The sequence below is a fragment of the Entelurus aequoreus genome, linkage group LG14, assembly GCF_033978785.1.
Source record: "Entelurus aequoreus isolate RoL-2023_Sb linkage group LG14, RoL_Eaeq_v1.1, whole genome shotgun sequence".
Classification (NCBI taxonomy): Eukaryota; Metazoa; Chordata; class Actinopteri; order Syngnathiformes; family Syngnathidae; genus Entelurus; species Entelurus aequoreus.
The window spans coordinates 28473838-28497380 of record NC_084744.1 but is presented as its reverse complement, the minus strand read 5'-3'; the positions used below and the strand labels follow the sequence as shown (position 1 = coordinate 28497380).

Here is a 23543-nt window from a genome sequence, read left to right as displayed (position 1 = left end):
TTCTAGCGGCATTTAAAAAACTGTTTTTATTCTCTGTCCATATTCCGAAAGTTTGTAAAGTGGAGCAGAGTTCCCCGTTACACCAATATAAATACGAAAAATGGATTCCAGACTCCACAAAAGTCCCTATTTTAGTGAAGGTTTGTACACTTTGAACACAATATAAAATGCTATACAGTTCTGTGTATCAAACAAACATAACAAGGGGGCAGGGCCGGCCCGTGGCATAGGCCGTATAGGCAAATGCTAAGGGCGCCGTCCATCAGAGGGCGCCACGCCAGTGCCACAAATGTTGGAAAAAAATATTAAATAAAAAAATAAAAGTTGGTACTATTATTTCTAAATACAAAAAATAATCCCACGTTAATTAAAATGCAAAGTAAAGCCTATTTAATAGAAATATTATTTGTTACAACATTACCCCCCCCCCCCCCCCCCCCCCCTTCCCCTATCATGACTCTTTTTGGACGTCACCACATCAAAAAATCAACACAAGATGTCAAAACGGCCAAAACTGTCAGGTGCCCAGGGAAGAAAAAAGAGGAAAGAAGAGGAGGAGAAACGAGAAAAAGACAGAGGTAGCAGGTAGGTAACATTAGCCTACATGAAATTATTTGTCTGTTACAGAATGTGATAGTAACCTGGCTTTTTAGCATTAAGCTAATGTTACATGATTCGGCAATTGCTAATCAATAAATAGCTAGTTCTGTTTTAACGTCGGGTTAATATTGTGGAGGGGGCTAAATTGTTATGGAAAATAATAATGTAACGTTAGGTAATTACAGTACTCCCACCTTACATTCCTCAGGGACATTTGAATTAGATCTTTTAAGCAGGTGTTTTTTGTTTACATTGTTATTGCCTTCTGGTTAGCTAATGTTTGCCTTGCAGGTAATAGTCACTTTTCCACCCCTTCATATATTAGGTATAGTTGTAAGCCTAGTTGTTAAAGTTCACATCATTAATGTTAATTAAGCAATATCACATGAGAGGGAATGCTGTTTTTTAATTTGAGCACTGCTGTGATTCGGTTAAAGATAATCATAACATAGCATTCTCATATAATATGTTAATTTGCTTTCTTTAAGTAAAAAAAAAGGTCAAAGACAAAGCTATTCGGTTTCTTGTGAGTATATACACTTCACTGCCGATGTGGGGGGGCACCACCTAAAATCTTGCCTAGGGCGCCAGATTGGTTAGGGCCAGGCCTGCAAGGGGGTGATGGATCAACTTTCTGTGAAACACAAAAGTTAAAACAACAACAATGTGCACAAAAATGGATTAACTCGCTGGAATATAAAGACAATATAACATACATCCATAAACGTGGATGCATATGAAAAAGCGCAATATATTTATCTGTAAAGTAATTTATTTATTTATATCTGCACATTATGGCTCTTTTATCCTGAACTACAACGAGCTAATGCAACAAAATGTTGTTCTTATCTGTACTGTAAAGTTCCAATTCGAATGACAACAAAAGGAAGTCTAAGTCTAATATATACTTACAGAGTGAATATAAAACAATGACGGAGGTTTTTGGATAGTTTTACAACATTGTATATACCAGGGGTCACCAACGCAGTGCCCGCGGGCACCAGGTAGCCCGCTGGCCTGTTCTAAAAATAACTCAAATAGCACTTACCAGTGAGCTGCCTCAATTTTTTAAATTGTATTTATTTACTAGCAAGCTGGTCTCGCTTTGCTCGACATTTTTAATTCTAAGAGAGACAAAACTCAAATAGAATTTGAAAATCCAAGAAAATATTTAAAGACTTGGTCTTCACTTGTTTAAATAAATTCATTTATTTTTTTACTTTGCTTCTTATAACTTTCAGAAAGACAATTTTAGAGAAAAAATACAACCTTAAAAATGATTTTAGGATATTTAAACACATATACCTATGCAATGCCAGACTTCCCACTAACTGACAAAGAAACAGATAACAGATTTGGTGTCCAGTTCAAAGTGTGACATGATTTATTTTAAAATTTGAGGGTTGACTTTTGTATTTTACATGAGTTATTATTTGTACAAACATGGTGCAAAGTAATTCATGATTTGTTAAAAAATGTTAGTGGCTAGCTAGTTAAAATGGGATATTGTGATTTCACAAGACTGTCTTAGAAGTGATCATTTGAAAATGTTCAATTTGAAAAATGTGCACTTAGAGAAAATATAAAAATAAAGTGTTGCATATTGATATTTATCTGTTTCTATATATATTTATTGTGAGAAATCATTAAGATGATCAGTGTTTCCACAAAGATAAATATCATTAATTATTAATAAATAACATAGAGTTAAAGGTAAATTGAGCAAATTGGCTATTTCTGGCAATTTATTTAAACTGGTATCAAACTGGTAGCCCTTCGCATTAATCAGTACCCAAGAAGTAGCTCTTGGTTTCAAAAAGGTTGGTGACCCCCGGTATATACGGAGTAGAGCAACCCCCATTGACTCCACTGTTGGCTGACTGTTGATTATGTTTATTTACGATTTAGACTGCTTAAAAGGAGAAAAACATATGTGTTCTCGTCTTATAGGGCTGCGAATCTTTGGGTGTCCCACGACTCGATTCAATATCGATTCTTGGGGTCGCGATTCGATTCAAAATTGATTTTTTTTTCGATTCAACGCGATTCTCGATTCGAAAACGATATTTTCCCGATTCAAAAGGATTCTCTATTCATTCAATACATAGATTTCAGCAGGATCTACCCCATTCTGCTGACATGCAAGCAGAGTAGTAGATTTTTGTAAAAAGCTTTTATAATTGTAAAGGACAATGTTTTATCAACTGATTGCAATAATGTACATTTGTTTTAACTATTAAATGAACCAAAAATATGACTTATTTTATTTTTGTGAAAATATTGGACAGTGTGTTGTCAAGCTTATGAGATGCGATGCAGGTGTAAGCCACTGTGACACTATTGTTCTTTTTTATAAATGTCCAATGATAATGTCAATGAGGGATTTTTAATCACTACCATGTTGAAATTGTTTTTAATATTGATACTGTTGTTGATAATATTCATTTTTGTTTCACTACTTTTGGATTGTTCTGTATCGTGTTTGTGTCTCCTCTCAATTGCTCTGTTTATTGCAGTTCTGAGTGTTGCTGGGTCGGGTTTGGTTTTGGAATTGGATTGCATTGTTAATGTTTTGCTGTGTATTTTTTTGTTGTATGGATTAATTAAAAAAAATAAAAATAAATAAAAATAATAATAAAAAATAAAAATAGAATTTTTCAAAATGAGAATCGCGATTCGAATTCGAATCGATTTTTTCCCACACCCCTACTTGACAACACATTGTGTCTAACATTTTCACAAAGATAAAATAAGTCATATTTTTGGTTCATTTAACAGTTAAAACAAATGTACATTATTGCAATCAGTTGATAAAACATTGTACTTTACAATTATAAAAGCTTTTTACAAAAATCTACTACTCTGCTTGCATGTCAGCAGACTGGGGTAGATCCTGCTGAAATCTATGTATTGAATGAATAGAGAATTGTTTTGAATCGGAAAAATATAGTTTTTGAATCGAGAATCGCGTTGAATCGAAAAAATCAATGTATTATCGAATCGTGACCCCAAGAATCGATATTGAATCGAATCGTGGGACACCCAAAGATTTTCAGCCCTATGAGGTGTGTATGCTACTATGTGTGGATGTAATACTATGTGTGGAAATTAACAAAATGTGAATTACCGGAAGTGTGTTGTAAGTGCGTGTTGGTTGTGGAAGCGAACGAGTCCAGAGGGGATGAAGCAAAAGAGGTCCGTGATCCGAGCGAGGTCCGTGGGGCACGAGAGAGGTGTCCAGAAGTCCAGGTCCGAGCGTGGCTGGTCGAGGATCGAGGGAGGCAGTCAGAGTCTAGGGGGGGATCAGCAGCAGAAGCGCACGGCTCAATGCTGAGACACGGAGGATGTAAACAGGGCTACGTTCCGACAAGGAGGAGACAGCGGAGTGATCCTTTGTACTGCTGCCTCTCGTCAGGTCCAGGTGTGTAGATTGCAGATTGCCTCCAGCTGCGGCGGCGCTTGGCCGCGGTCTGCACGGCAAGTGCGGGGGCGTGTCCTGCGGAGCTCACAGCGCAGTCTCTAAGGCATGGGTGTCAAACTCTGGCCCGCGGGCCAATTTTTATTTTTTATTATTTTTTATTTTTTTAATGTCCTGTCCAGCTTCTCAGGCAAATCATATAGTTGATGTAGATGCCCATATCAGCTGTTCAGATTTACTTTACAAAAGAGAAGGGTAAAATTTGCCAAATTTGGCCCGCCGTGTAATTTCACTTGGCCCTTGAGGCGATATCAAATTAACACTAAAGCTGGCCCGCCGATCCTCCCGGGAGTCTTCCAAACGCCCGCCCGCCTCTTCCGGGACGCCACAAGGTGTGTGTGGGGGGGAGGTTTGGTGGTAGCGGGGGTGTATTTTGTAGCATCCCGGAAGAGTTAGTGCTGCAAGGGGTTCTGGGTATTTGTTCTGTTGTCTTTATGTTGCGTTACGGTGCGGAAGTTCTCCCGAAATGTGTTTGTCATTCTTGTTTGGTGTGGGTTCACAGTGTGGTGTATATTTCTAACAGTGTTAAAGTTTTGTATACTGGCACCCTCAGTGTAACCTGTATCGCTGTTGATGAAGTATGCATTGCATTCGCTCGTGTGTGTTCATACAGAAGCCGCACATATCTTGTGACTGGGCCGGCACGTTTTTAGAATGGATGAAAAGCGGACGTGACGACAGCTCGTAGAGGACGTTAAAGGTTAATTTGTTCAACCTTGGCCCGCGGCTTTGTTCAGTTTTAAATTTTGGCCCGCTCTGTATTTGAGTTTGACACCCCTGCTCTAAGGGCTCCCGCCGAGGAGGGGGAAGCAGAATGCGCGGGCGCCGCAACAGACAAAGTATCATTGACCCAGACCTTTGTGTTTCTGTTTGTTAAAAAATAAAATACAAACAATATCAAGATAATACTTTAATTGGAAATACTAAATGAGTAAAGTATTTTAAAAGTTTATCAAACAAACCTTTAATGAAGTGATATCTGCAAATGTGTGCATTCTTCGACTCCTCCCACCCCGACCAAGGACTGTTTTCACTGCTGGACTCTAGAAAGAGGTTCCGCAGCCTCCGAAGCAGAACCTCCAGGTTCTGTAACAGCTTCTTCCCTCAGGCCGTAAGACTCTTGAACGCATCATAATTAAATTATCCCCTCAACTCCCCCCAAAATGGATTAACTCGCTGGAATAAAAAAGACAATATAACATACATCCATAAACGTGGATGCATGTGGAAAAAGGCAAGGCAAGGCAAGGCAACTTTATTTGTATAGCGCTTTTCATACACAAGGCAGACTCAAAGTGCTTCACAGACAACAAAGTGAAATGAAAGAAAATAAAAGCAAAATTAAAATGCAGACAATAAAAATAAAAACAGTGCAGACGTTAAAAGTCAAAAGATTAAAAGATTTAGCTGAAAGCTAAGGTGAACATAAAAGTCTTCAGTCTAGTTTTAAAAGTAGTGAGAGTTGGGGAGAGTCTGACATCTTCAGGAAGTTTATTCCAGCTATGTGTTGCATAGTGACTGAATGATGATCTCCCTTGATTTGAGTTTACTCTTGGAACCGCTAACAGATTGGTCTCAGAAGATCTTAGTGATCTAGAGGGCGTATATAGTGGGAGCATATCAGTGATATACTTGGGCCCTAGACCATGTAGTGATTTATATGTGAGCAGGAGGATTTTGAAATCTATTCTCTGATGTACAGGGAGCCAATGTAAGGATTTAAGAATTGGTGTAATGTGCTCACATTTTTTGGTCTTTGTTAGAACTCTAGCAGCAGCGTTCTGAACAAGCTGTAGCTGCCTGACAGTTTTTTTGGGAAGACCTGCAAGGAGACCATTACAATAGTCTAGCCTACTGGTAATAAAGGCATGTACAAGTTTTTCTAAGTCTTGAGCTGACATGAGCCCTCTAAGTCTTTTTACATTTTTGAGGTGATAGTAGGCCGATTTTGTTACTGATTTGATGTGACTGTCGAAATGTAAATCAGAATCTAAAATAACCCCAAGATTTCTGGCTTTATTTGAGGTTTTCAGGGACAGTGATTTAAGGTGTTGGATGACTTTAAACCTTTCTTTTTTAGCACCAAAAACAATTATCTCAGTTTTATCTTCATTTAGTTGTAGGAAATTTTGGCACATCCAGTGTTTGACTTGCTCAATGCACTGGCACAGAAGATCTATGGGGCGATAGTCATTTGGTGATAGCGCTACATAGATTTGGGTGTCATCGGCATAGCAATGATGGTCAATGTTATTATTTTGCATGATTTGTCCTAGTGGGAGCATATAGATGTTAAATAAAGTCGGCCCCAAGATTGAACCTTGGGGGACTCCACACGTTACGTTGGTTGGTTCTGATACAAAGTCACCAATGGAAACAAAATAGTTCCTATCTTGTAGATATGACTTGAACCAGCTTAAAACTGTGCCTGAGATCCCCACCCAGTTTTCCAACCTGTCCAAAAGTATTGAGTGGTCGACAGTGTCAAATGCAGCACTGAGGTCCAAAAGCATTAATACTGAAGTTTTGCCAGAGTCTGTGTTTAGACGGATGTCATTTATAACTTTAAGAAGGGCCGTCTCTGTGCTATGAAGAGGTCGAAATCCTGACTGGAAGTTGTTGTGGCAGCCAGTAGAAGCCAAGAAGTGATTTAGTTGTTGGAGGACAACTTTCTCAATTATTTTACTTATGAATGGTAGATTTGAAATTGGTCTGTAGTTGTTGATAACAGAGGCATCTAGGCTCTGCTTTTTTAGAAGAGGTTTAATGACTGCAGTTTTGAAAGCCTTCGGGAAATTGCCCGATTTAATAGAATTATTAACTATTTGCAAGATGTCTGTTGATAGGCAGTCAAAAACATTCTTAAAGAAGTTGGTAGGTAAAACATCAAGGCAGCAGGTGGATGACTTTAGAGCTGTCACCGTTTCCACTAGAGTTTTAGAGTCTATGGCATTAAAGCTTGCCATCATTGCTGTGTTACTTTTGCCTAAATGGGGTGGTGATCCAACTTTTTTACTTGAGATATTGATGGTGCGTCTGATGCTTTCAATTTTATCAGTATAAAAGAATGCAAAGTCATTGCATTTCTGCGTGGAATGGAGTTCGGCTGGTATTTGTGTTGGGGGTTTAGTCAGTCTGTCAACGATTGTGAATAGGGTTTTGGCCTTATTTGTGTTGCTGTTTATGATATTGGAGAAGAATGTTTCTCTAGCACTTTTTAGGACTAAATTGTAGGCCTGGAGGCTCTCTTTATAGATGTCATGGTGAATATGAAGTTTTGTATTCCGCCAGATTCGTTCAGCCTTCCTGCACTCTCTTCTCTGGGCTGTTACAGCAGCAGATTTTCTCCAGGGTGCCTTTTGCTTGCCAGAAATCGTTTTAACTGTAACAGGTGCAATGATATCTATGATATTCACAATTTTGGAATTAAAGTTGCTTACAAGATCATCAGCATGACATGGGTTTAGAGGTGGTAGTGAGGAGATGGCGTTTTTAAAGAGGACATTAGCAGTGCAATATATTTATCTGTACAGTATATTTATAATATATTTATCTGTACAGTAACCTATTTATTTATTTATGTATGCACCTTATTGCTTTTTTTTATCCTGCACTACCATGAGCTTATGTAAAGAAATGTCGTTCTTATCTGTACTGTAAAGTTCAAATTTGAATGACAATAAAAAGGAAGTCTAAGTCTAAGTCTTGGACCGGAGTGCGTGCCACTTTTTCGACGTCATTTCCTAAAACCTTGCACTCTTCTGCCCTTCTTGATGACCTCTCGGGGAACTCTGAAGAAACGTTTTGTTTTCGCGATTTGAACGGTTCGTACAGCCGAAAACAACACAAGCATTGGGCATTTTTCTTCAAGAAGGCTAAATGGCGCCTAGTACCCATTGTGAACAGACGCTGGCTTGACCACCACGCATATTTAATGAGCCGGACATGACGTCACTTAAAGCCAATAAATATAAATATATTTAAGAATAGTAGTAATAATCAAATATAGATGGATATACACTTATTTAGTATAACTATTAATAATAAGGTATAGAAGATAATACATAACGAGCCCATTCTACATACTCCGGTACAGTAGGTGGCGGTATGCACCTTCTAGGTTGCGGCTGTAACCCGCCTTAAAACTAAAAGAAGAGGTGGACTTCGCGCATGCGTGAACCGATCGGTTGGAAAAGCAAGATGGCGTTTGACGGAGAAGGCCTAAACGTAAGCATTATCGTTCTGTATTTGTTTTTTTCATTGCGTAGGTATATACATATATCATTTAAACATTAAAAATCGTTTTAACTTTGCTATTAATTGTTATTTGGATAGTCTGAGTGAGATTTGACTCTTCTTGTGCCTGCTATCTTAGCTTAAACTAGCTTGTTAGCTGCTAACAAAGAGACGCGGACGTTACCAACACATCGCTAAGTAGAGATCAAATGTGAGTGTAAAGTGTTGTGATTGTGTGAAAATGTGCGAAAGAACGATAGCAAAGTACGAGGAGGAACTTTGTCCAACAGAAGAGGAGAAGGAGCGACAACATCAACTACAGGACGCTGTTTTCAAGAAACATCAAGTTGTGTTGCACAGAACAGGTTTGTTTACTTCTTACTCTCACATCTTTACTAACTTTATATTTCATTATTAACACTATTCGTAAATATATTGTGTATAAGAAGTTGGGTTGTCTTGTGAGGATGATGCATTCCGTCTGGTATTTGCAACGTGGTCTCGCAACTGTCTAAATGCAACTACCTGTAAAAATGAGTTACATATCCCAGTCCAACTGTAGAATAAATTGTTAAACTTTAATTTCAGTCTCATCACTTTATACACATAGTCAATTAGACAAAAAAGGGAAATCCCGAACATAATCATGGCGTCAGGGCAGTATTAAAGGCCTACTGAAAGCCACCACTACCGACCACGCAGTCTGATAGTTTATACATCAATGATGAAATCTTAACATTGCAACACATGCCAATATGGCCGGGTTAACTTATAAAGTGCAATTTTAAATTTCCCGCTAAACTTCCGGTTGAAAACGTCTTTGTATGATGACGTATGCGAATGACGTCACTAGTTAAACGGAAGTATTGGTACACCTTTGAATCCAATACAAAAAAGCTCTGTTTTCATCTCAAAATTCCACAGTATTCTGGACATCTGTGTTGGTGAAACTTTTGCAATTTGTTTAATGAACAATGAAGACTGCAAAGAAGAAAGTTGTAGGTGGGATCGGTGTATTAGCGGCTGGCTGCAGCAACACAAGCAGGACGACTTTGACTTGGATAGCAGACACGCTATCCGACGCAAGCCGCCGACTGCATCGATGATCGGGTGAAGTCCTTCGTTGCGCCGTCGATCGCTGGAACGCAGGTGAGCACGGGTGTTGATGAGCAGATGAGGGCTGGCGCAGGTGGATAGCTAATGTTTTTATCATAGCTCTGTCGAGGTCCCGTAGCTAAGTTAGCTTCAATGGCGTCGTTAGCAACAGCATTGCTAGGCTTCGACAGGCGGCACAGGATTAACCGTGTAGTTACAGGTCCAGTGTTTGGTTCGGTGTCTCCTGATAGTAGTATTGTTGATCTTCTGTCTATCCTTCCAGTCAGGGGCTTATTTCTTTTGTTTGTATCTGCATTTAAGCACGATGCTATCACGTTAGCTCCGTAGCTGAAGTGCTTCACCGATGTATTGTTGTGGAGATAAAAGTCACTGTGAATGTCCATAAACCGTTCTCGACTCTCATTTTCAAGAGGTTATAGTATCCGAGGTGGTTTAAAATACAAATCCGTGATCCACAATAGAAAAAGGAGAAAGGTACAAGGGCTCATTGGATTCCACACTAAGTTACGGTCAGTGCGAAAAAAGATACGTCCTGCACTGCACTCTAGTCCTTCACTCTCACGTTCCTCATCCACAAATCTTTCATCCTCGCTCAAATTAATGGGGTAATCATCGCTTTCTTGGTCCGAATCACTCTCGCTGCTGGTGTAAACAATGGGGAAATGTGAGGAGCCCCTCAACCTGTGACGTCACGCTACTTCCGGTACAGACAAGGCTTTCTTTATCAGCGACCAAAAGTTGCAAACTTTATCGTCAATGTTCTCTACTAAATGCTTTCAGCAAAAATATGGCAATATCGAGAAATGATCAAGTATGACACATAGAATGGATCTGCTATCCCTGTTTAAATAAGAACATTTCATTTCAGTAGGCCTTTAAGATTATTTAATCACATCACATTCTTGTTCTTGTCACATGGTATATGTTTGTTCTATTTTCTAATTTAAGAGAAATTGCAGTTTTCTAAATTTTGCAATCATTCACAATCCCTATGTAAGACAAGCACATATGTTTTTATTTTTTAATGCATTGAATGAATGATTTATTCCGGCAGACAGACATATATAGCAACACTTCATCTCTCTTTGTAATTTGACAGACATGCAACGGCACGGGAAAAAACGCAATAATGCTTATCCATGTCCCGCCCCTAATTTACAATCAACTTATATGTTGGTTATATAGTCCAAGTTTCAACAGCAGATTTGATGGATACATGACAGTTTCAGAACAAGAATAGCATATGATAATGGATGATAATGACAAGTCAGTATACATGCACCAATATGGATATATCTTGTTTGATTAATTTAGTTGTATTTATTTTTTGGTTTCTTTGTTCACATGACGTCCAATTCATGTTTCTTCTTGTGTTATTTTGTGCAGATTCATGAACCAATGTTTCCATATCGTCATTTATGTCCATGTGATGGCCCAGTTTAAGTCTGATTATAATCCATTTCGAGTTTTGAGGTTCGAGTGTCCAGATAATACCGCACAGACCGAAAGTGGCCCCCGTAGAATGCATTGTATATTGTAAATCCATGAGAGGAAGTGAATTTTCCGCGGAACAATAAGAAATGTCATTAATTATTCCTCGTCTTCCTCTTCATCCTCCATAGCTTTTGCTCCAGCAGACTTTTTGAATTTTGCACGCAGTAAGGCCATTTCATCCTTGGTCTCCGCGATACCAGACCTCATTTTTCTGATTGCGGTCAAGACTTCCCTGTTCCCAGCGAAGTCCGACCCCATCTTTCTCAGCCTGCGGTACACCAGGAAAAGACCACCGCCCAGGCAAATCATGCCCACCACCATGGATGCGTAAATAATCACGTCTTGCACGTCTAAAACCCAGAGACAAAGAACGCGCCACTTGTTCCAGTTGTCCATCGTCAGTTGTCCCATCAGGACAGGTCCACACGCCTGCTGTAAAACACTTTGTCAATAGCATTGAGTGACCATGAGATTCGCTCCATATTGCCTGGGTATCTTTTGTCTTTTGAACCAACCAAAGTTTATTTATGATTTAGAATGCATAAAAAATAAAAACATGTGTTCTTGGCTTACATAAGGATAGTGGATAATTTAAAAAAAGTGCATTACCCCTGTAAACTGTTCTTCAAATTAGAGATGAACAAACATTCAAATTTAGGTTGTTTTTGATATTACAGGGTTTCTTCCAGATTGCCACTATATACCTGTATGTGGCGGTGGGTGCGTGACCAATATGACATATTTCTGACATCATGATTAATTTGATTGGCAATGAAACATATAAAGAAGTCAGAGGAGCTCTCAGTAAAGGACAAGAAACATCAGAGGAAAAAATTAAGTTGAAATGTAAATTGTAAGGAAGTACAAATCCAAGATCTCAACTGTCATCTGTCGTTTCTAACAGGCACATTCCTTAACAAAATGATAATGACAAAAGTTGTACTGATTTATAAGACTGGAGACAAACACCAATTTACAAACTACAGACCTGGTTCTATACTTCCACAATTTCCTAAAATCATTGAAAATTATTCAATAACAGATTAGACAAATTCATAAACAAAAGTGGAATATTAGCAGAAAACCAATACGATTTAGAGCTAACATTTCAACATCGATGGCATTAAGTAATATAATGTAGGAAATGACCAATGCAATAGATGGTAAACGGTGTGTAGCAGCAGTATTTATGGAATTTAACAAAAGCATTTGACACAATCATACTTTAATCAACAAATTAGAACGGTATGGCAACAGAGGGTTGGTCTTGAATTAGATACAAAGCGACTTAAACAATATGAAGCACTACGAGGGTTGCATATGACGTCATATCCGTTTTTCTTCTTCGCGGCTTAATTCACACGATGGCCAAGCAGCTAGAGCCTAGCATTAAAACAAGTGAGAGTGAGTGTGGAGTTTGAGCAGAAAATGCCGTATTGCTGTTAAGAGCTTTCATAGAGTCCTGAAAGAAGTGGTTCATAAAGGTAATGAAGTCAGGAAAACGCTAAAGTGCGTAGAAGGAAATGGCTCTTGAAAATATAATTTTCATCATCTTGTGGAATACAATCGGACCGCTCGTATCTGCAGAGATCACTTTGTAAAATGTTTGTTTGAACATTTGATTTGTTTGAGAAACTTTCTGTGATGCAATCAAGTTATATGAGTAGTGTATGAGAGCAGAACTAAACGTAAAGAAATCAATCAATCAAAGTTTATTTGTATGGACCTAAATCACGAGTGTCTGAAAGCGCTGCACAAGCAACAATGACATCCTCGGTTCAGATCCCAAATCAGGGCAAGAAAAACTCAACTCAATGGGATTACAATAAGAAACCTTGGAGGGGACCGCAGATGTGGGTTTTAGCTTTAGCTAAGGTAAGCATGCGTTTATAAGTTATTAAACTATCACTCCATGCTTGATGGAAAACTTCCAAGTTTAGTCGCACGCCGTTCACGTTCCAACTTTCTACATGATAGTTTAAGAGCTCTAGTTTCCTCTGTAAACCAGGGAGTACGCCTTTTAGGGGCCTTTTTTAGCTTTAGCGGTGCTATACTATCAATGGTGTCGAGCAGGGCGTCATTAAAGTTGTTAGTGAGGTTATCGATAGAGCCGACATAATTTGGGAATGGCGCCGTTACCGAAGGCAGTAGGCCAGCAATAGTCATAGTTGTGACAGCATTAATGTTGAGGCTGCTAAAGCAGTGATTATTATTAGCTTGTTGACAATGAGTCAGAACTTCGAATTTTATAAGGTAATGATCGGACATTACTTTAGTATACGGGAGTATCATAACTTTGGAGGTGGTGACACCCCGGACAAGCATTAGATCTATCCTATTACCGTTGCGATGCGTGGGTTCATTTATTATTTGTGTAAGACCACAGCTATCAATTATAGTGACAATAGATCGCATTAGTTTGTCTTCTCTTGTGGTTGCTATGTCTAAATATAACTAGAAGATCTGCCTGTGCAAATAAACTAACGTCATGATAAGTCCTAGTGATAAATATTGTGATTATTGGTCCAATCCACCTTATTGTTGTTGTCGATTTTCATAACAGAAACTAAAAGCTTAGTTGTTGTGCAGGAAAGACAAGTTCTTTATTCGACACAGATGACCACATTATAGCGACTTTGGTGATATTTGTTAGCATCAAGAAAATATCCTTAATAGTATTAATAAACTATATTATTAAATCTCTCGTGGGCTCAACTGCATATACAGTACTGGATCTTGATATCGCTAGCAAACATTGCTGAACAACAGGGACATCTATAGCTAAATACTGAGACAAAATATGAACATCAAAGCATAAAAACAAGTGCAGACATTAATTGTAGATGAGACTAATATTTGTAGCAGGAAATCAACTGCAAACAATCTTATCCTTTTTCTCATTAGCGTCACGATCACAGCAGCACTCGTTATGTCAATCAAATACGTTACTTAGTGATGCACGAATAAATCCACTTTTGTCATCTCGGATTAACGTTTAATTTGTGGACCCCTCAGATGTAAAGACATGATGTACCTCCAATCTGTTCTTCTCTAAATACCATAAGTGTCAGGTGAAGTGAGGTAGCAGTCGCCTGTTGGTGACGATAAACGGTTTAAATTTAAAAAAAAAAAATTCTTAAGAGAGTAAAAATCGACTCCATCCCATTTTAAATACTTTTTTCCATGATCGCTTTTATATTTCCTTTCAAAATAAGCTTACATCTGCACTGATTCAGGTAAATAAACAGTAGACTAATGGGACTTAGACCATCGCCCGAAAACCCAGACGTGCCCGGATGTGATTGCAACTCACCTATAAAGGGGTTCGGATTGTTCTACATTTCCCACAATGCATTGCCGTTGGTCATATTAGAAGGCTTCGTTTGTATCACGCCCATTGTTGCTGATCATTCAACCAGTGACATTAAAATAAATAACAGCTCCTTTTTGCATTAACTTGATGTGCTTGAAGAACTTTGATAGTAGTCGTATGGATAAAATGATAGAAATGTGGAAATACTGTCAAAGCGCTTTGAGTACCTTGAAGGTAGAAAAGCGCTATACAAGTATAACCCATTTATCATTTAATTATTTATCTCTCATTACTCTAGGCTGGCTTGACGGCACCATGTCCACTGCCTTTATAGAAATAAACAATGCGGTCATCGCTTTCCAGACTTATAATTTTGAAAGTCCTTTAAGTTGTAAAATGGACTGGGTTAAAAATGAAGTTTTTCACGAAGTCGGGGAAGATGTCGTGGTCTGACAATGCATTGTGGGATACTTGAGCCAAAAATCTGAAGCCCTCTATACCAGTGGTCCCCAACCACCGGGCGGCAGCCCGGTACCGGTCGGCGGACCGATTGGTACCGGGCCGCGCAAGAAATTAAAAAAAAAAAAAAATTTTATTTTTTTTTATTTTTTTAAATCAACATAAAAAACACAATATATACATTATGTATCAATATAGATAATGATAATAAGACGTTATTTGTATTGCACTTGACATTTGAACAACACATCTCAAAGTGCTACAGTGTTGAAGCATTCCAGCAAGACAGTAAAAAAAAAGTATTTTATTTTTTATTTTTTAAGGTGGGTTTTTAGCCCTATTTTTAAAGCATCCACTGTCTGTGGGGCCCTGAGGTAGTTCTTTAGTACAAGTAAACGTACTGAATGCCTCGTGTGACTGAGCAAACCTGGACGTTTTTAAAGCATGTGTTGGTCTTCTTGTCTTCTGCAGACATGTGTGAAGAAAATCTTCCTGAGCTAAAGAAGTGGAGCTTTAGGATGCAGCAGGAGGAGCCACAGCCCTCCTACTTTAAAGAGGAGGACGAGGACCCCTTGAACCCCCGCTTTAAAGACGAAGAGGAGGAACACAGCATCAGTCAGCCTAAATGTTTGGAGGAGTTCCCAGTGACTGGTGTCCCTGTGAAGAGTGAAGATGATGAGATTAAAGTTGAAAGTGAGGAGAAGAGAGAGGCGGAGCCTCCAAGCAGCAACTCAACACAACACATGACAACAGAAGCTGATGGAGACCACTGTGGAGGATCACAAGCAGACAAGCTCTTAGCTCCACTATCAGATAGTGAGGACACAACGTCACACTCTCCTGACACGGATGATGAAGACTCTAAAGATGATAAGACATGTCACACTGACAACACTCACTTCAAATGTTCTCACTGTGACAAAACATTTAATTACCGTTCTTATCTGAAAAGACACATGAGAACACACACTGGAGAAAAACCTTTTTCCTGCTCAGAATGTGGTAAATGTTTTTCACGAAAAAATGGGTTAAACGAACACATGCTAATACACACTGGAGAAAAACCTTTTTCCTGTTCACTCTGTAGTAAAGGTTTTGCACAAAGTCACAATTTGAAAGTTCACATGAGAACGCACACTGGTGAAAAACCTTTTATCTGTTCAATCTGTGGTAAAGGTTTTGTACTTAGTCAAAATTTGAAAGTACACATGAGAAGACACACCGGAGAAAAACCTTTTTTTTGCTCAACTTGCGGTAAAGGTTTTACACACAGTCAAAATTTGAAAGTACATATGAGAACACACACCGGAGAAAAACCTTTTATCTGTTCAATCTGTGGTAAAGATTTTGTACAAAGTTCATGTCTGGAAAAACACAGAAGAACACACACTGGAGAAAAATATTTTAAATGTTTAATCTGTAGTAAAGGTTTTGTTCAAAGTAACAATTTGAAAAGGCACATGAGAACGCACACTGGTGAAAAACCTTACGTCTGCTCAATCTGTGGTAAGGGTTTTATAGAAAGTCGGTGTTTGAAAGTACACATGAGAACACACACCGGAGAAAAACCTTTTATCTGTTCAATCTGTGGTAAAGGTTTTGCACAAAGTTCATGTATGGAAAAACACAGAAGAATACACACTGGAGAAAAACCTTTCATCTGTTCAATCTGTAGTAAAGGTTTTGTTCTAAGTAACAAATTGAAAGTGCACATGAGAACGCACACTGGTGAAAAACCGTGTTCCTGTTCAATCTGTGGTAAAGGTTTTACAGACAATCAGAGTTTGGAAAGACACACTAGAACACACACTGGTGAAAAATCACATTCCTGTTCAATCTGCAACAGAAGCTTTTGTGACCGATCAAACCTTGCAGCACACATGAGAACACACACAGGAGAGAAAGTGTTGAGTTGCAGTGTGTGTGGTGAAAGATTCTCTTATAAGTACCAGTGTAAGAAACACAAGTGTGCTGGTGAGAACAGCAGCAGCAAATGAAACTGCAGGATTTGAAATAAACTGTCAAGACTTTAATTTTGACTTTCTAACATCAGCACATATAACATGTGTGACATTGTTGTTTGTGTAACAATCTGTTTAATATGTTTCTACATTTATAGATTAGATATTTTATATTAGTGCTTTTTTCAGTCAAGTATATGCATTAATATGCAACATTGTGTACTTACATTACAAATTGAACAACACAGCACAACCTGTCTGGTCAGACTTCCAGCAAAGCATTGGTGTCCTCTGTAAAGGACAAGTACGTATTAGTCACGGAAAAACACTCACTTGTGATTTGTTGAATACAATTACCAAACTGTCTTTCAAAATGGCAGCTCGCCTGTTTTATAGGCACAATAAAACTAAGTTATTTTGTTTTTCAATGTTAAAAATGTGTGTTTTTCAATCACAAGTCTTTAATGAGTTGTTCGACGTGGTTTTGGTAACATTAAGTCATTTTGAAGACACATGTTCTTATGTCCTTTGTAATGTTCCATGTTCTCAAACAGGGGTCACCAACACGGTGCCCGCGGGCACCAGGTCGCCCGTAAGGACCAGATGAGTCGCCCGCGGGCCTGTTCTAAAAAAAAAAAAGAAAAAAAATTAAATCTACATAGAAAAAACACAAGATACACTTTCAATCAGTGCATCAGATGCCTAGATCTTCCAGATTTTCTGGGACAACAACACCAAGTATGTTAACTGGTTCATCTGTCCACAAAACACGCACTTTGCATTCCATTCGAAAGGACGTTCCCTTTAGATTTCCGATCCTTAACATTTTACATTTATCATAATTAAGCTTAAAGCCAGATTGCTGTGAAAATATGTCCAAAAGATTAAGAAGGTTCCGCAAACAATGAGGAAAAATCTTATCTTTGTGAATCAGCCTTTTCTGACATGAACTTCATCAAGAACAAACACAGAACACGCCTCACTGATGCACATCTGCAAGACTCACTCAGAGTTGCAGTGTCAAGTTACACACCAGAGTACAACACACTAGTTAACAGCATGCAATGCCAGGCTTCCAACTAACTGACAAAGAAACAGATAACAGATTTGGTGTCCAGTTCAAAGTGTGACATGATTTAAAAATTTGAGAGTTTACTTTTGTATTTTACATGAAATATTATTTGTACAAACATGGTGCAAAGTAATTCATGATTTGTTAAAAAAAATGTTAGTGGCTAGCTAGTTAAAATGGGATATTGTGATTTCACAAGACTGTCTTAGAAGTGATCATTTGAAAATGTTCAGTTTGAAAAATGTGCACTTAGAGAAAATATAAAAATAAAGTGTTGCATATTGATATTTATCTGTTTCTATATATATTTATTGTGAGAAATCATTAAGATGATCAGTGTTTCCACAAAGATAAATATCATTAATTATTAATAATAACAGAGTTAAAGGTAAATTGAGCAAATTGGCTACTTCTGGCAATTTATTTAAGTGTGTATCTAACTGGTAGCCCTTCGCAGTAATCAGTACCCAAGAAGTAGCCCTTGGTTTCAAAAAGGTTGGTGACTCCTGCAATAAAATATCAACAGTCTGTCTTCTCGTGCTAGGACTTGCTAGTACATTTATTTAACAACAACAACTTGTGGAGATACACACTTCTATATATATATATATATATAGATAGGTAGTGTTGTATATATATATATATATATATATATATATACAACACTACCGTTCAAAAGTTTGGGTTCACCCAAACAATTTTGTGGAATAGCCTTCATTTCTAAGAACAAGAATAGACTCGAGTTTCAGATGAAAGTTCTCTTTTTCTGGCCATTTTGAGCGTTTAATTGACCCCACAAATGTGATGCTCCAGAAACTCAATCTGCTTCTCGTGCTAGGACTTGCTAGTACATTTATTTAACAACAACAACTTGTGGAGGAACACACATATATATATATATATATATATATATATATATATATATATATATATATATATATATATATATATATATATATATATATATATATATATATATATATGTACACACTACCGTTCAAAAGTTTGGGTTCACCCAAACAATTTTGTGGAATAGCCTTCATTTCTAAGAACAAGAATAGACTCGAGTTTCAGATGAAAGTTCTCTTTTTCTGGCCATTTTGAGCGTTTAATTGACCCCACAAATGTGATGCTCCAGAAACTCAATCTGCTCAAAGGAAGGTCAGTTTTGTAGCTTCTGTAACGAGCTAAACTGTTTTCAGATGTGTGAACATGATTGCACAAGGGTTTTCTAATCATCAATTAGCCTTCTGAGCCAATGAGCAAACACATTGTACCATTAGAACACTGGAGTGATAGTTGCTGGAAATGGGCCTCTATACACCTATGTAGATATTGCACCAAAAACCAGACATTTGCAGCTAGAATAGTCATTTACCACATTAGCAATGTATAGAGTGTATTTCTTTAAAGTTAAGACTAGTTTAAAGTTATCTTCATTGAAAAGTACAGTGCTTTTCTTTCAAAAATAAGGACATTTTAAAGGCCTACTGAAATGATTTTTTTTTATTTAAACGGGAATAGCAGATCCATTCTATGTGTCATACTTCATCATTTTGCGATATTGCCATATTTTTGCTGAAAGGATTTAGTAGAGAAAATCGACGATAAAGTTCGCAAATTTTGCTCGCTGATAAAAAAAAGCCTTGCCTGTTCCCGAAGTAGCGTGACGTCACAGGAGCTAGTATTCCTCACAATTCCCCATTGTTTACAATGGAGCGAGAGAGATTCGGACCGAGAAAGTGATGATTACCCCATTAATTTGAGTGAGGATGAAAGATTCGTAGATGAGGAACGTTACAGTGAAGGACTTGAGAGGCAGTGATGGACGTATCTTTATTCGCTCTGACCGTAACTTTGGTACAAGCTGGCTCATTGGATTCCTCACTCTCTTCTTTTTCTATTGTAGATCACAGATTTGTATTTTAAACCACCTCAGATGCTATATCCTCTTGAAAATGAGAGTCGAGAACGCGAAATAGACATTCACAGTGACTGAACATGTAAATACACGATTAATAATATTCAGCTTTGCGAAGCTAAAAAAATAGAAGCTAACCTAGCAACGTAGCCAACGTGATAGCATAGCAGTCTCAAATGCAGATAGAAACTAAATTTAAAAAAAACCTGACTGGATGGATAGACAGAAGATCAAAAATACTATTAAACCATGAACATGTAAATACACGATTAATAATATTCAGCTTTGCGAAGCTAAAAAAAAATAGAAGCTAACCTAGCAACGTAGCCAACGTGATAGCATCAGTCTCAAATGCAGATAGAAACTATATTAAAAAAAAACCTGACTGGATGGATAGACAGAAGATCAAAAATACTATTAAACCATGAGCATGTAAATACACGATTAATAATATTCAGCTTTTCGAAGCTAAAAAAATAGAAGCTAACCTAGCTACGTAGCCAACGTGATAGCATAGCAGTCTCAAATGCAGATAGAAACTAAATTTAAAAAAAACCTGACTGGATGGATGGACAGAAGATCAAAAATACTATTAAACCATGAACATGTAAATACACGATTAATAATATTCAGCTTTGCGAAGCTAAAAAAATAGAAGCTAACCTAGCAACGTAGCCAACGTGATAGCATAGCAGTCTCAAATGCAGATAGAAACTAAATTTAAAAAAACCCTGACTGGATGGATTGACAGAAGATCAAAAATACTATTAAACCATGAACATGTAAATACACGATTAATAATATTCAGCTTTGCGAAGCTAAAAAAAAATAGAAGCTAACCTAGCAACGTAACCAACGTGATAGCATCAGTCTCAAATGCAGATAGAAACTAAATTAAAAAAAAACCCTGACTGGATGGATAGACAGAAGATCAAAAATACTATTAAACCATGAACATGTAAATACACGATTAATAATATTCAGCTTTTCGAAGCTAAAAAAAATAGAAGCTAACCTAGCGACGTAGCCAACGTGATAGCATAGCAGTCTCAAATGCAGATAGAAACTAAATTTTAAAAAAACCTGACTGGATGGATAGACAGAAGATCAAAAATACTATTAAACCATGAACATGTAAATACACGATTAATAATATTCAGCTTTGCGAAGCTAAAAAAAAATAGAAGCTAACCTAGCAACGTAGCCAACGTGATAGCATAGCAGTCTCAAATGCAGATAGAAACTAAATTTAAAAAAAACCTGACTGGATGGATAGACAGAAGATCAAAAATACTATTAAACCATGAACATGTAAATACACGATTAATAATATTCAGCTTTGCGAAGCTAAAAAAGAAGAAGAAGCTAACCTAGCAACGTAACCAACGTGATAGCATCAGTCTCAAATGCAGATAGAAACTAAATTAAAAAAAACCCTGACTGGATGGATAGACAGAAGATCAAAAATACTATTAAACCATGAACATGTAAATAAACGATTAATAATATTCAGCTTTTCGAAGCTAAAAAAAATAGAAGCTAACCTAGCTACGTAGCCAACGTGATAGCATAGCAGTCTCAAATGCAGATAGAAACTAAATTTTAAAAAAAACCTGACTGGATGGATAGACAGAAGATCAAAAATACTATTAAACCATGAACATGTAAATACACGATTAATAATATTCAGCTTTGCGAAGCTAAAAAAAAATAGAAGCTAACCTGGGAACGTAGCCAACGTGATAGCATAGCAGTCTCAAAGGCAGATAGAAACTAAATTAAAAAAAAACCTGACTGGATGGATAGACAGAAGATCAAAAATACTATTAAACCATGAACATGTAAATACACGATTAATAATATTCAGCTTTGCGAAGCTAAAAAAAAATAGAAGCTAACCTAGCAACGTAGCCAACGTGATAGCATCAGTCTCAAATGCAGATAGAAACTAAATTAAAAAAAAACCTGACTGGATGGATAGACAGAAGATCAAAAATACTATTAAACCATGAACATGTAAATACACGATTAATAATATTCAGCTTTTCGAAGCTAAAAAAATAGAAGCTAACCTAGCAACGTAGCCAACGTGATAGCATAGCAGTCTCAAATGCAGATAGAAACTAAATTAAAAAAAACCCTGACTGGATGGATAGACAGAAGATCAAAAATACTATTAAACCATGAACATGTAAATACACGATTAATAATATTCAGCTTTTCGAAGCTAAAAAAACAGAAGCTAACTTAGATGCGGCGGCGGGCTTACTCACTGTAGTGCGTCTGTTATCCTGCTCAAAACACAACACAACCTCCTGGTGTTGGTGTTGCTGTAGTCCGCCGCTCCACAGATCGCACCTACAACTTTCTTATTTGCAGTCTCCATTGTCCATTAAACAAATTGCAAAAGATTCACCAACACAGATGTCCAGAATACTGTGGAATTTTGTCGAAGAAAACAGAGGTATTTGAATTGGGTCCAAACACTTCCCTTGACCTCGTGACGTCACGCGCATACGTCATCATACCGCGACGTTTTCAAGCGGAAGTTTCCTGGGAAGTTTAAAATTGCACTTTATAAGTTGACCCGGCCGTATTGGCATGTGTTGCAATGTTAAGATTTCATCATTAATATATAAACTATCAGACTGCGTGGTCGGTAGTAGTGGCTTTCAGTAGGCCTTTAATGTGACCCCAAACTTTTGAACGGTACTGTATATATATATATATTATATATATATATATATATATTATATATATATATATATATATATATATATATATATATATATATATATATATATATATATATATATATATATATATATATATATATATATATATATATATATATATATGTATGTATGTATGTATGTATGTATGTATGTATATATATATATATATATATATATATATATATATATATATATATGTATGTATGTATGTATGTATGTATGTATGTATGTATATATATATATATATATATATATATATATATATATATATATATATATATATATATATATATATATATATATATATATATATATATATATAATATATATATGTATATATATGTATGTATATATATGTATATATATATATATATACTGTATGTATATATATTTATGTGTATATATGTATTTATATATATATATACAGTATACTGTATATATGTGTGTGTGTGTATATATATATATGTATGTATATATATATATATATATATACATATATATACAAACATATATATATATATATATATATATATATATATATATATATATATATATATATATATATATATATATATATATATATATATATATATATATATATATATATATATATATATATATATATATATATATATATATATATATATATATATATATATATATATATATATATATATATATATATACACACACACACATATATATGTGTATATATATATGTTCCCCATACTAAGGTGTGCGGTGTAAACGGGGCCCAAGAAAACATACTGAAATGGAAGTTTCTTTAATGGGACGGCATCTAAAACACATATAATGAAAATAGAGAGGAACCTAAAGAAAGCATTTAGGATGTGTACAGGAGCAATGAAAACAACACAGTCGGTTAAAGCGCCACAGATCCAGGTTGGAGTCACACCTTCAGACCTCTGCAGAGCTAAATGAACGCTTACATATTGGAGTAACTATTAATAATAAGGTATAGAAGATAATACACAACGAGCCCATTCTACATACTCCGGTACAGCAGGTGGCGGTATGCACCTTCTAAGTTGCGGCTGCAACCCGCCAGAAATTTAAAAGAAGAAGACGGAGACTTCGCGCATGCGTGAACTGACCGGTTGGAAAAGCAAGATGGCGTTTGACGGAGAAGGCCTAAAC

General features: G+C 36.8%; 2 protein-coding genes across 5 annotated transcripts in view; both read left to right on the top strand.

Moving 5' to 3' along the window:
- Window positions 1-8211: 8211 nt before the first annotated feature.
- On the top strand, window positions 8212-17780 carry LOC133664629 (gastrula zinc finger protein XlCGF57.1-like). Of its 4 annotated transcripts, none has more exons than XM_062069421.1 (3): window positions 8212-8305; window positions 8567-8679; window positions 15168-17780. In XM_062069421.1, the coding sequence occupies exon 3, from the start codon at window positions 15170-15172 to the stop codon at window positions 16691-16693; it is 1524 nt and encodes a 507-aa protein (XP_061925405.1). In that variant the 5' UTR covers window positions 8212-8305; window positions 8567-8679; window positions 15168-15169; the 3' UTR covers window positions 16694-17780. The 4 variants fall into 4 exon arrangements, with proteins under 4 accessions (XP_061925405.1, XP_061925406.1, XP_061925407.1 ...); XM_062069422.1 differs by having other exon boundaries at window positions 8213-8305; window positions 8575-8679; XM_062069423.1 differs by lacking the exon at window positions 8567-8679 and having other exon boundaries at window positions 8272-8305.
- Window positions 17781-23464: 5684 nt separating this feature from the next.
- Window positions 23465-23543, top strand: part of LOC133664600 (oocyte zinc finger protein XlCOF6-like) — a 191302-nt gene continuing 191223 nt past the window's right edge. Inside the window, exon 1 of the mRNA XM_062069363.1 lies at window positions 23465-23543. The gene's annotated coding sequence lies outside the window, so the exon portion shown is untranslated.

Excerpts from the sequence above, each read along its gene's own strand:
- LOC133664629 (XM_062069420.1), top strand. The coding sequence starts at position 8,556 with ATGTGCGAAAGAACGATAGCAAAGTACGAGGAGGAACTTTGTCCAACA. Across the intron at positions 8,680-15,167 it reads AGTTGTGTTGCACAGAACAG|ACATGTGTGAAGAAAATCTT; the intron begins GTTTGTTTACTT and ends TGTCTTCTGCAG.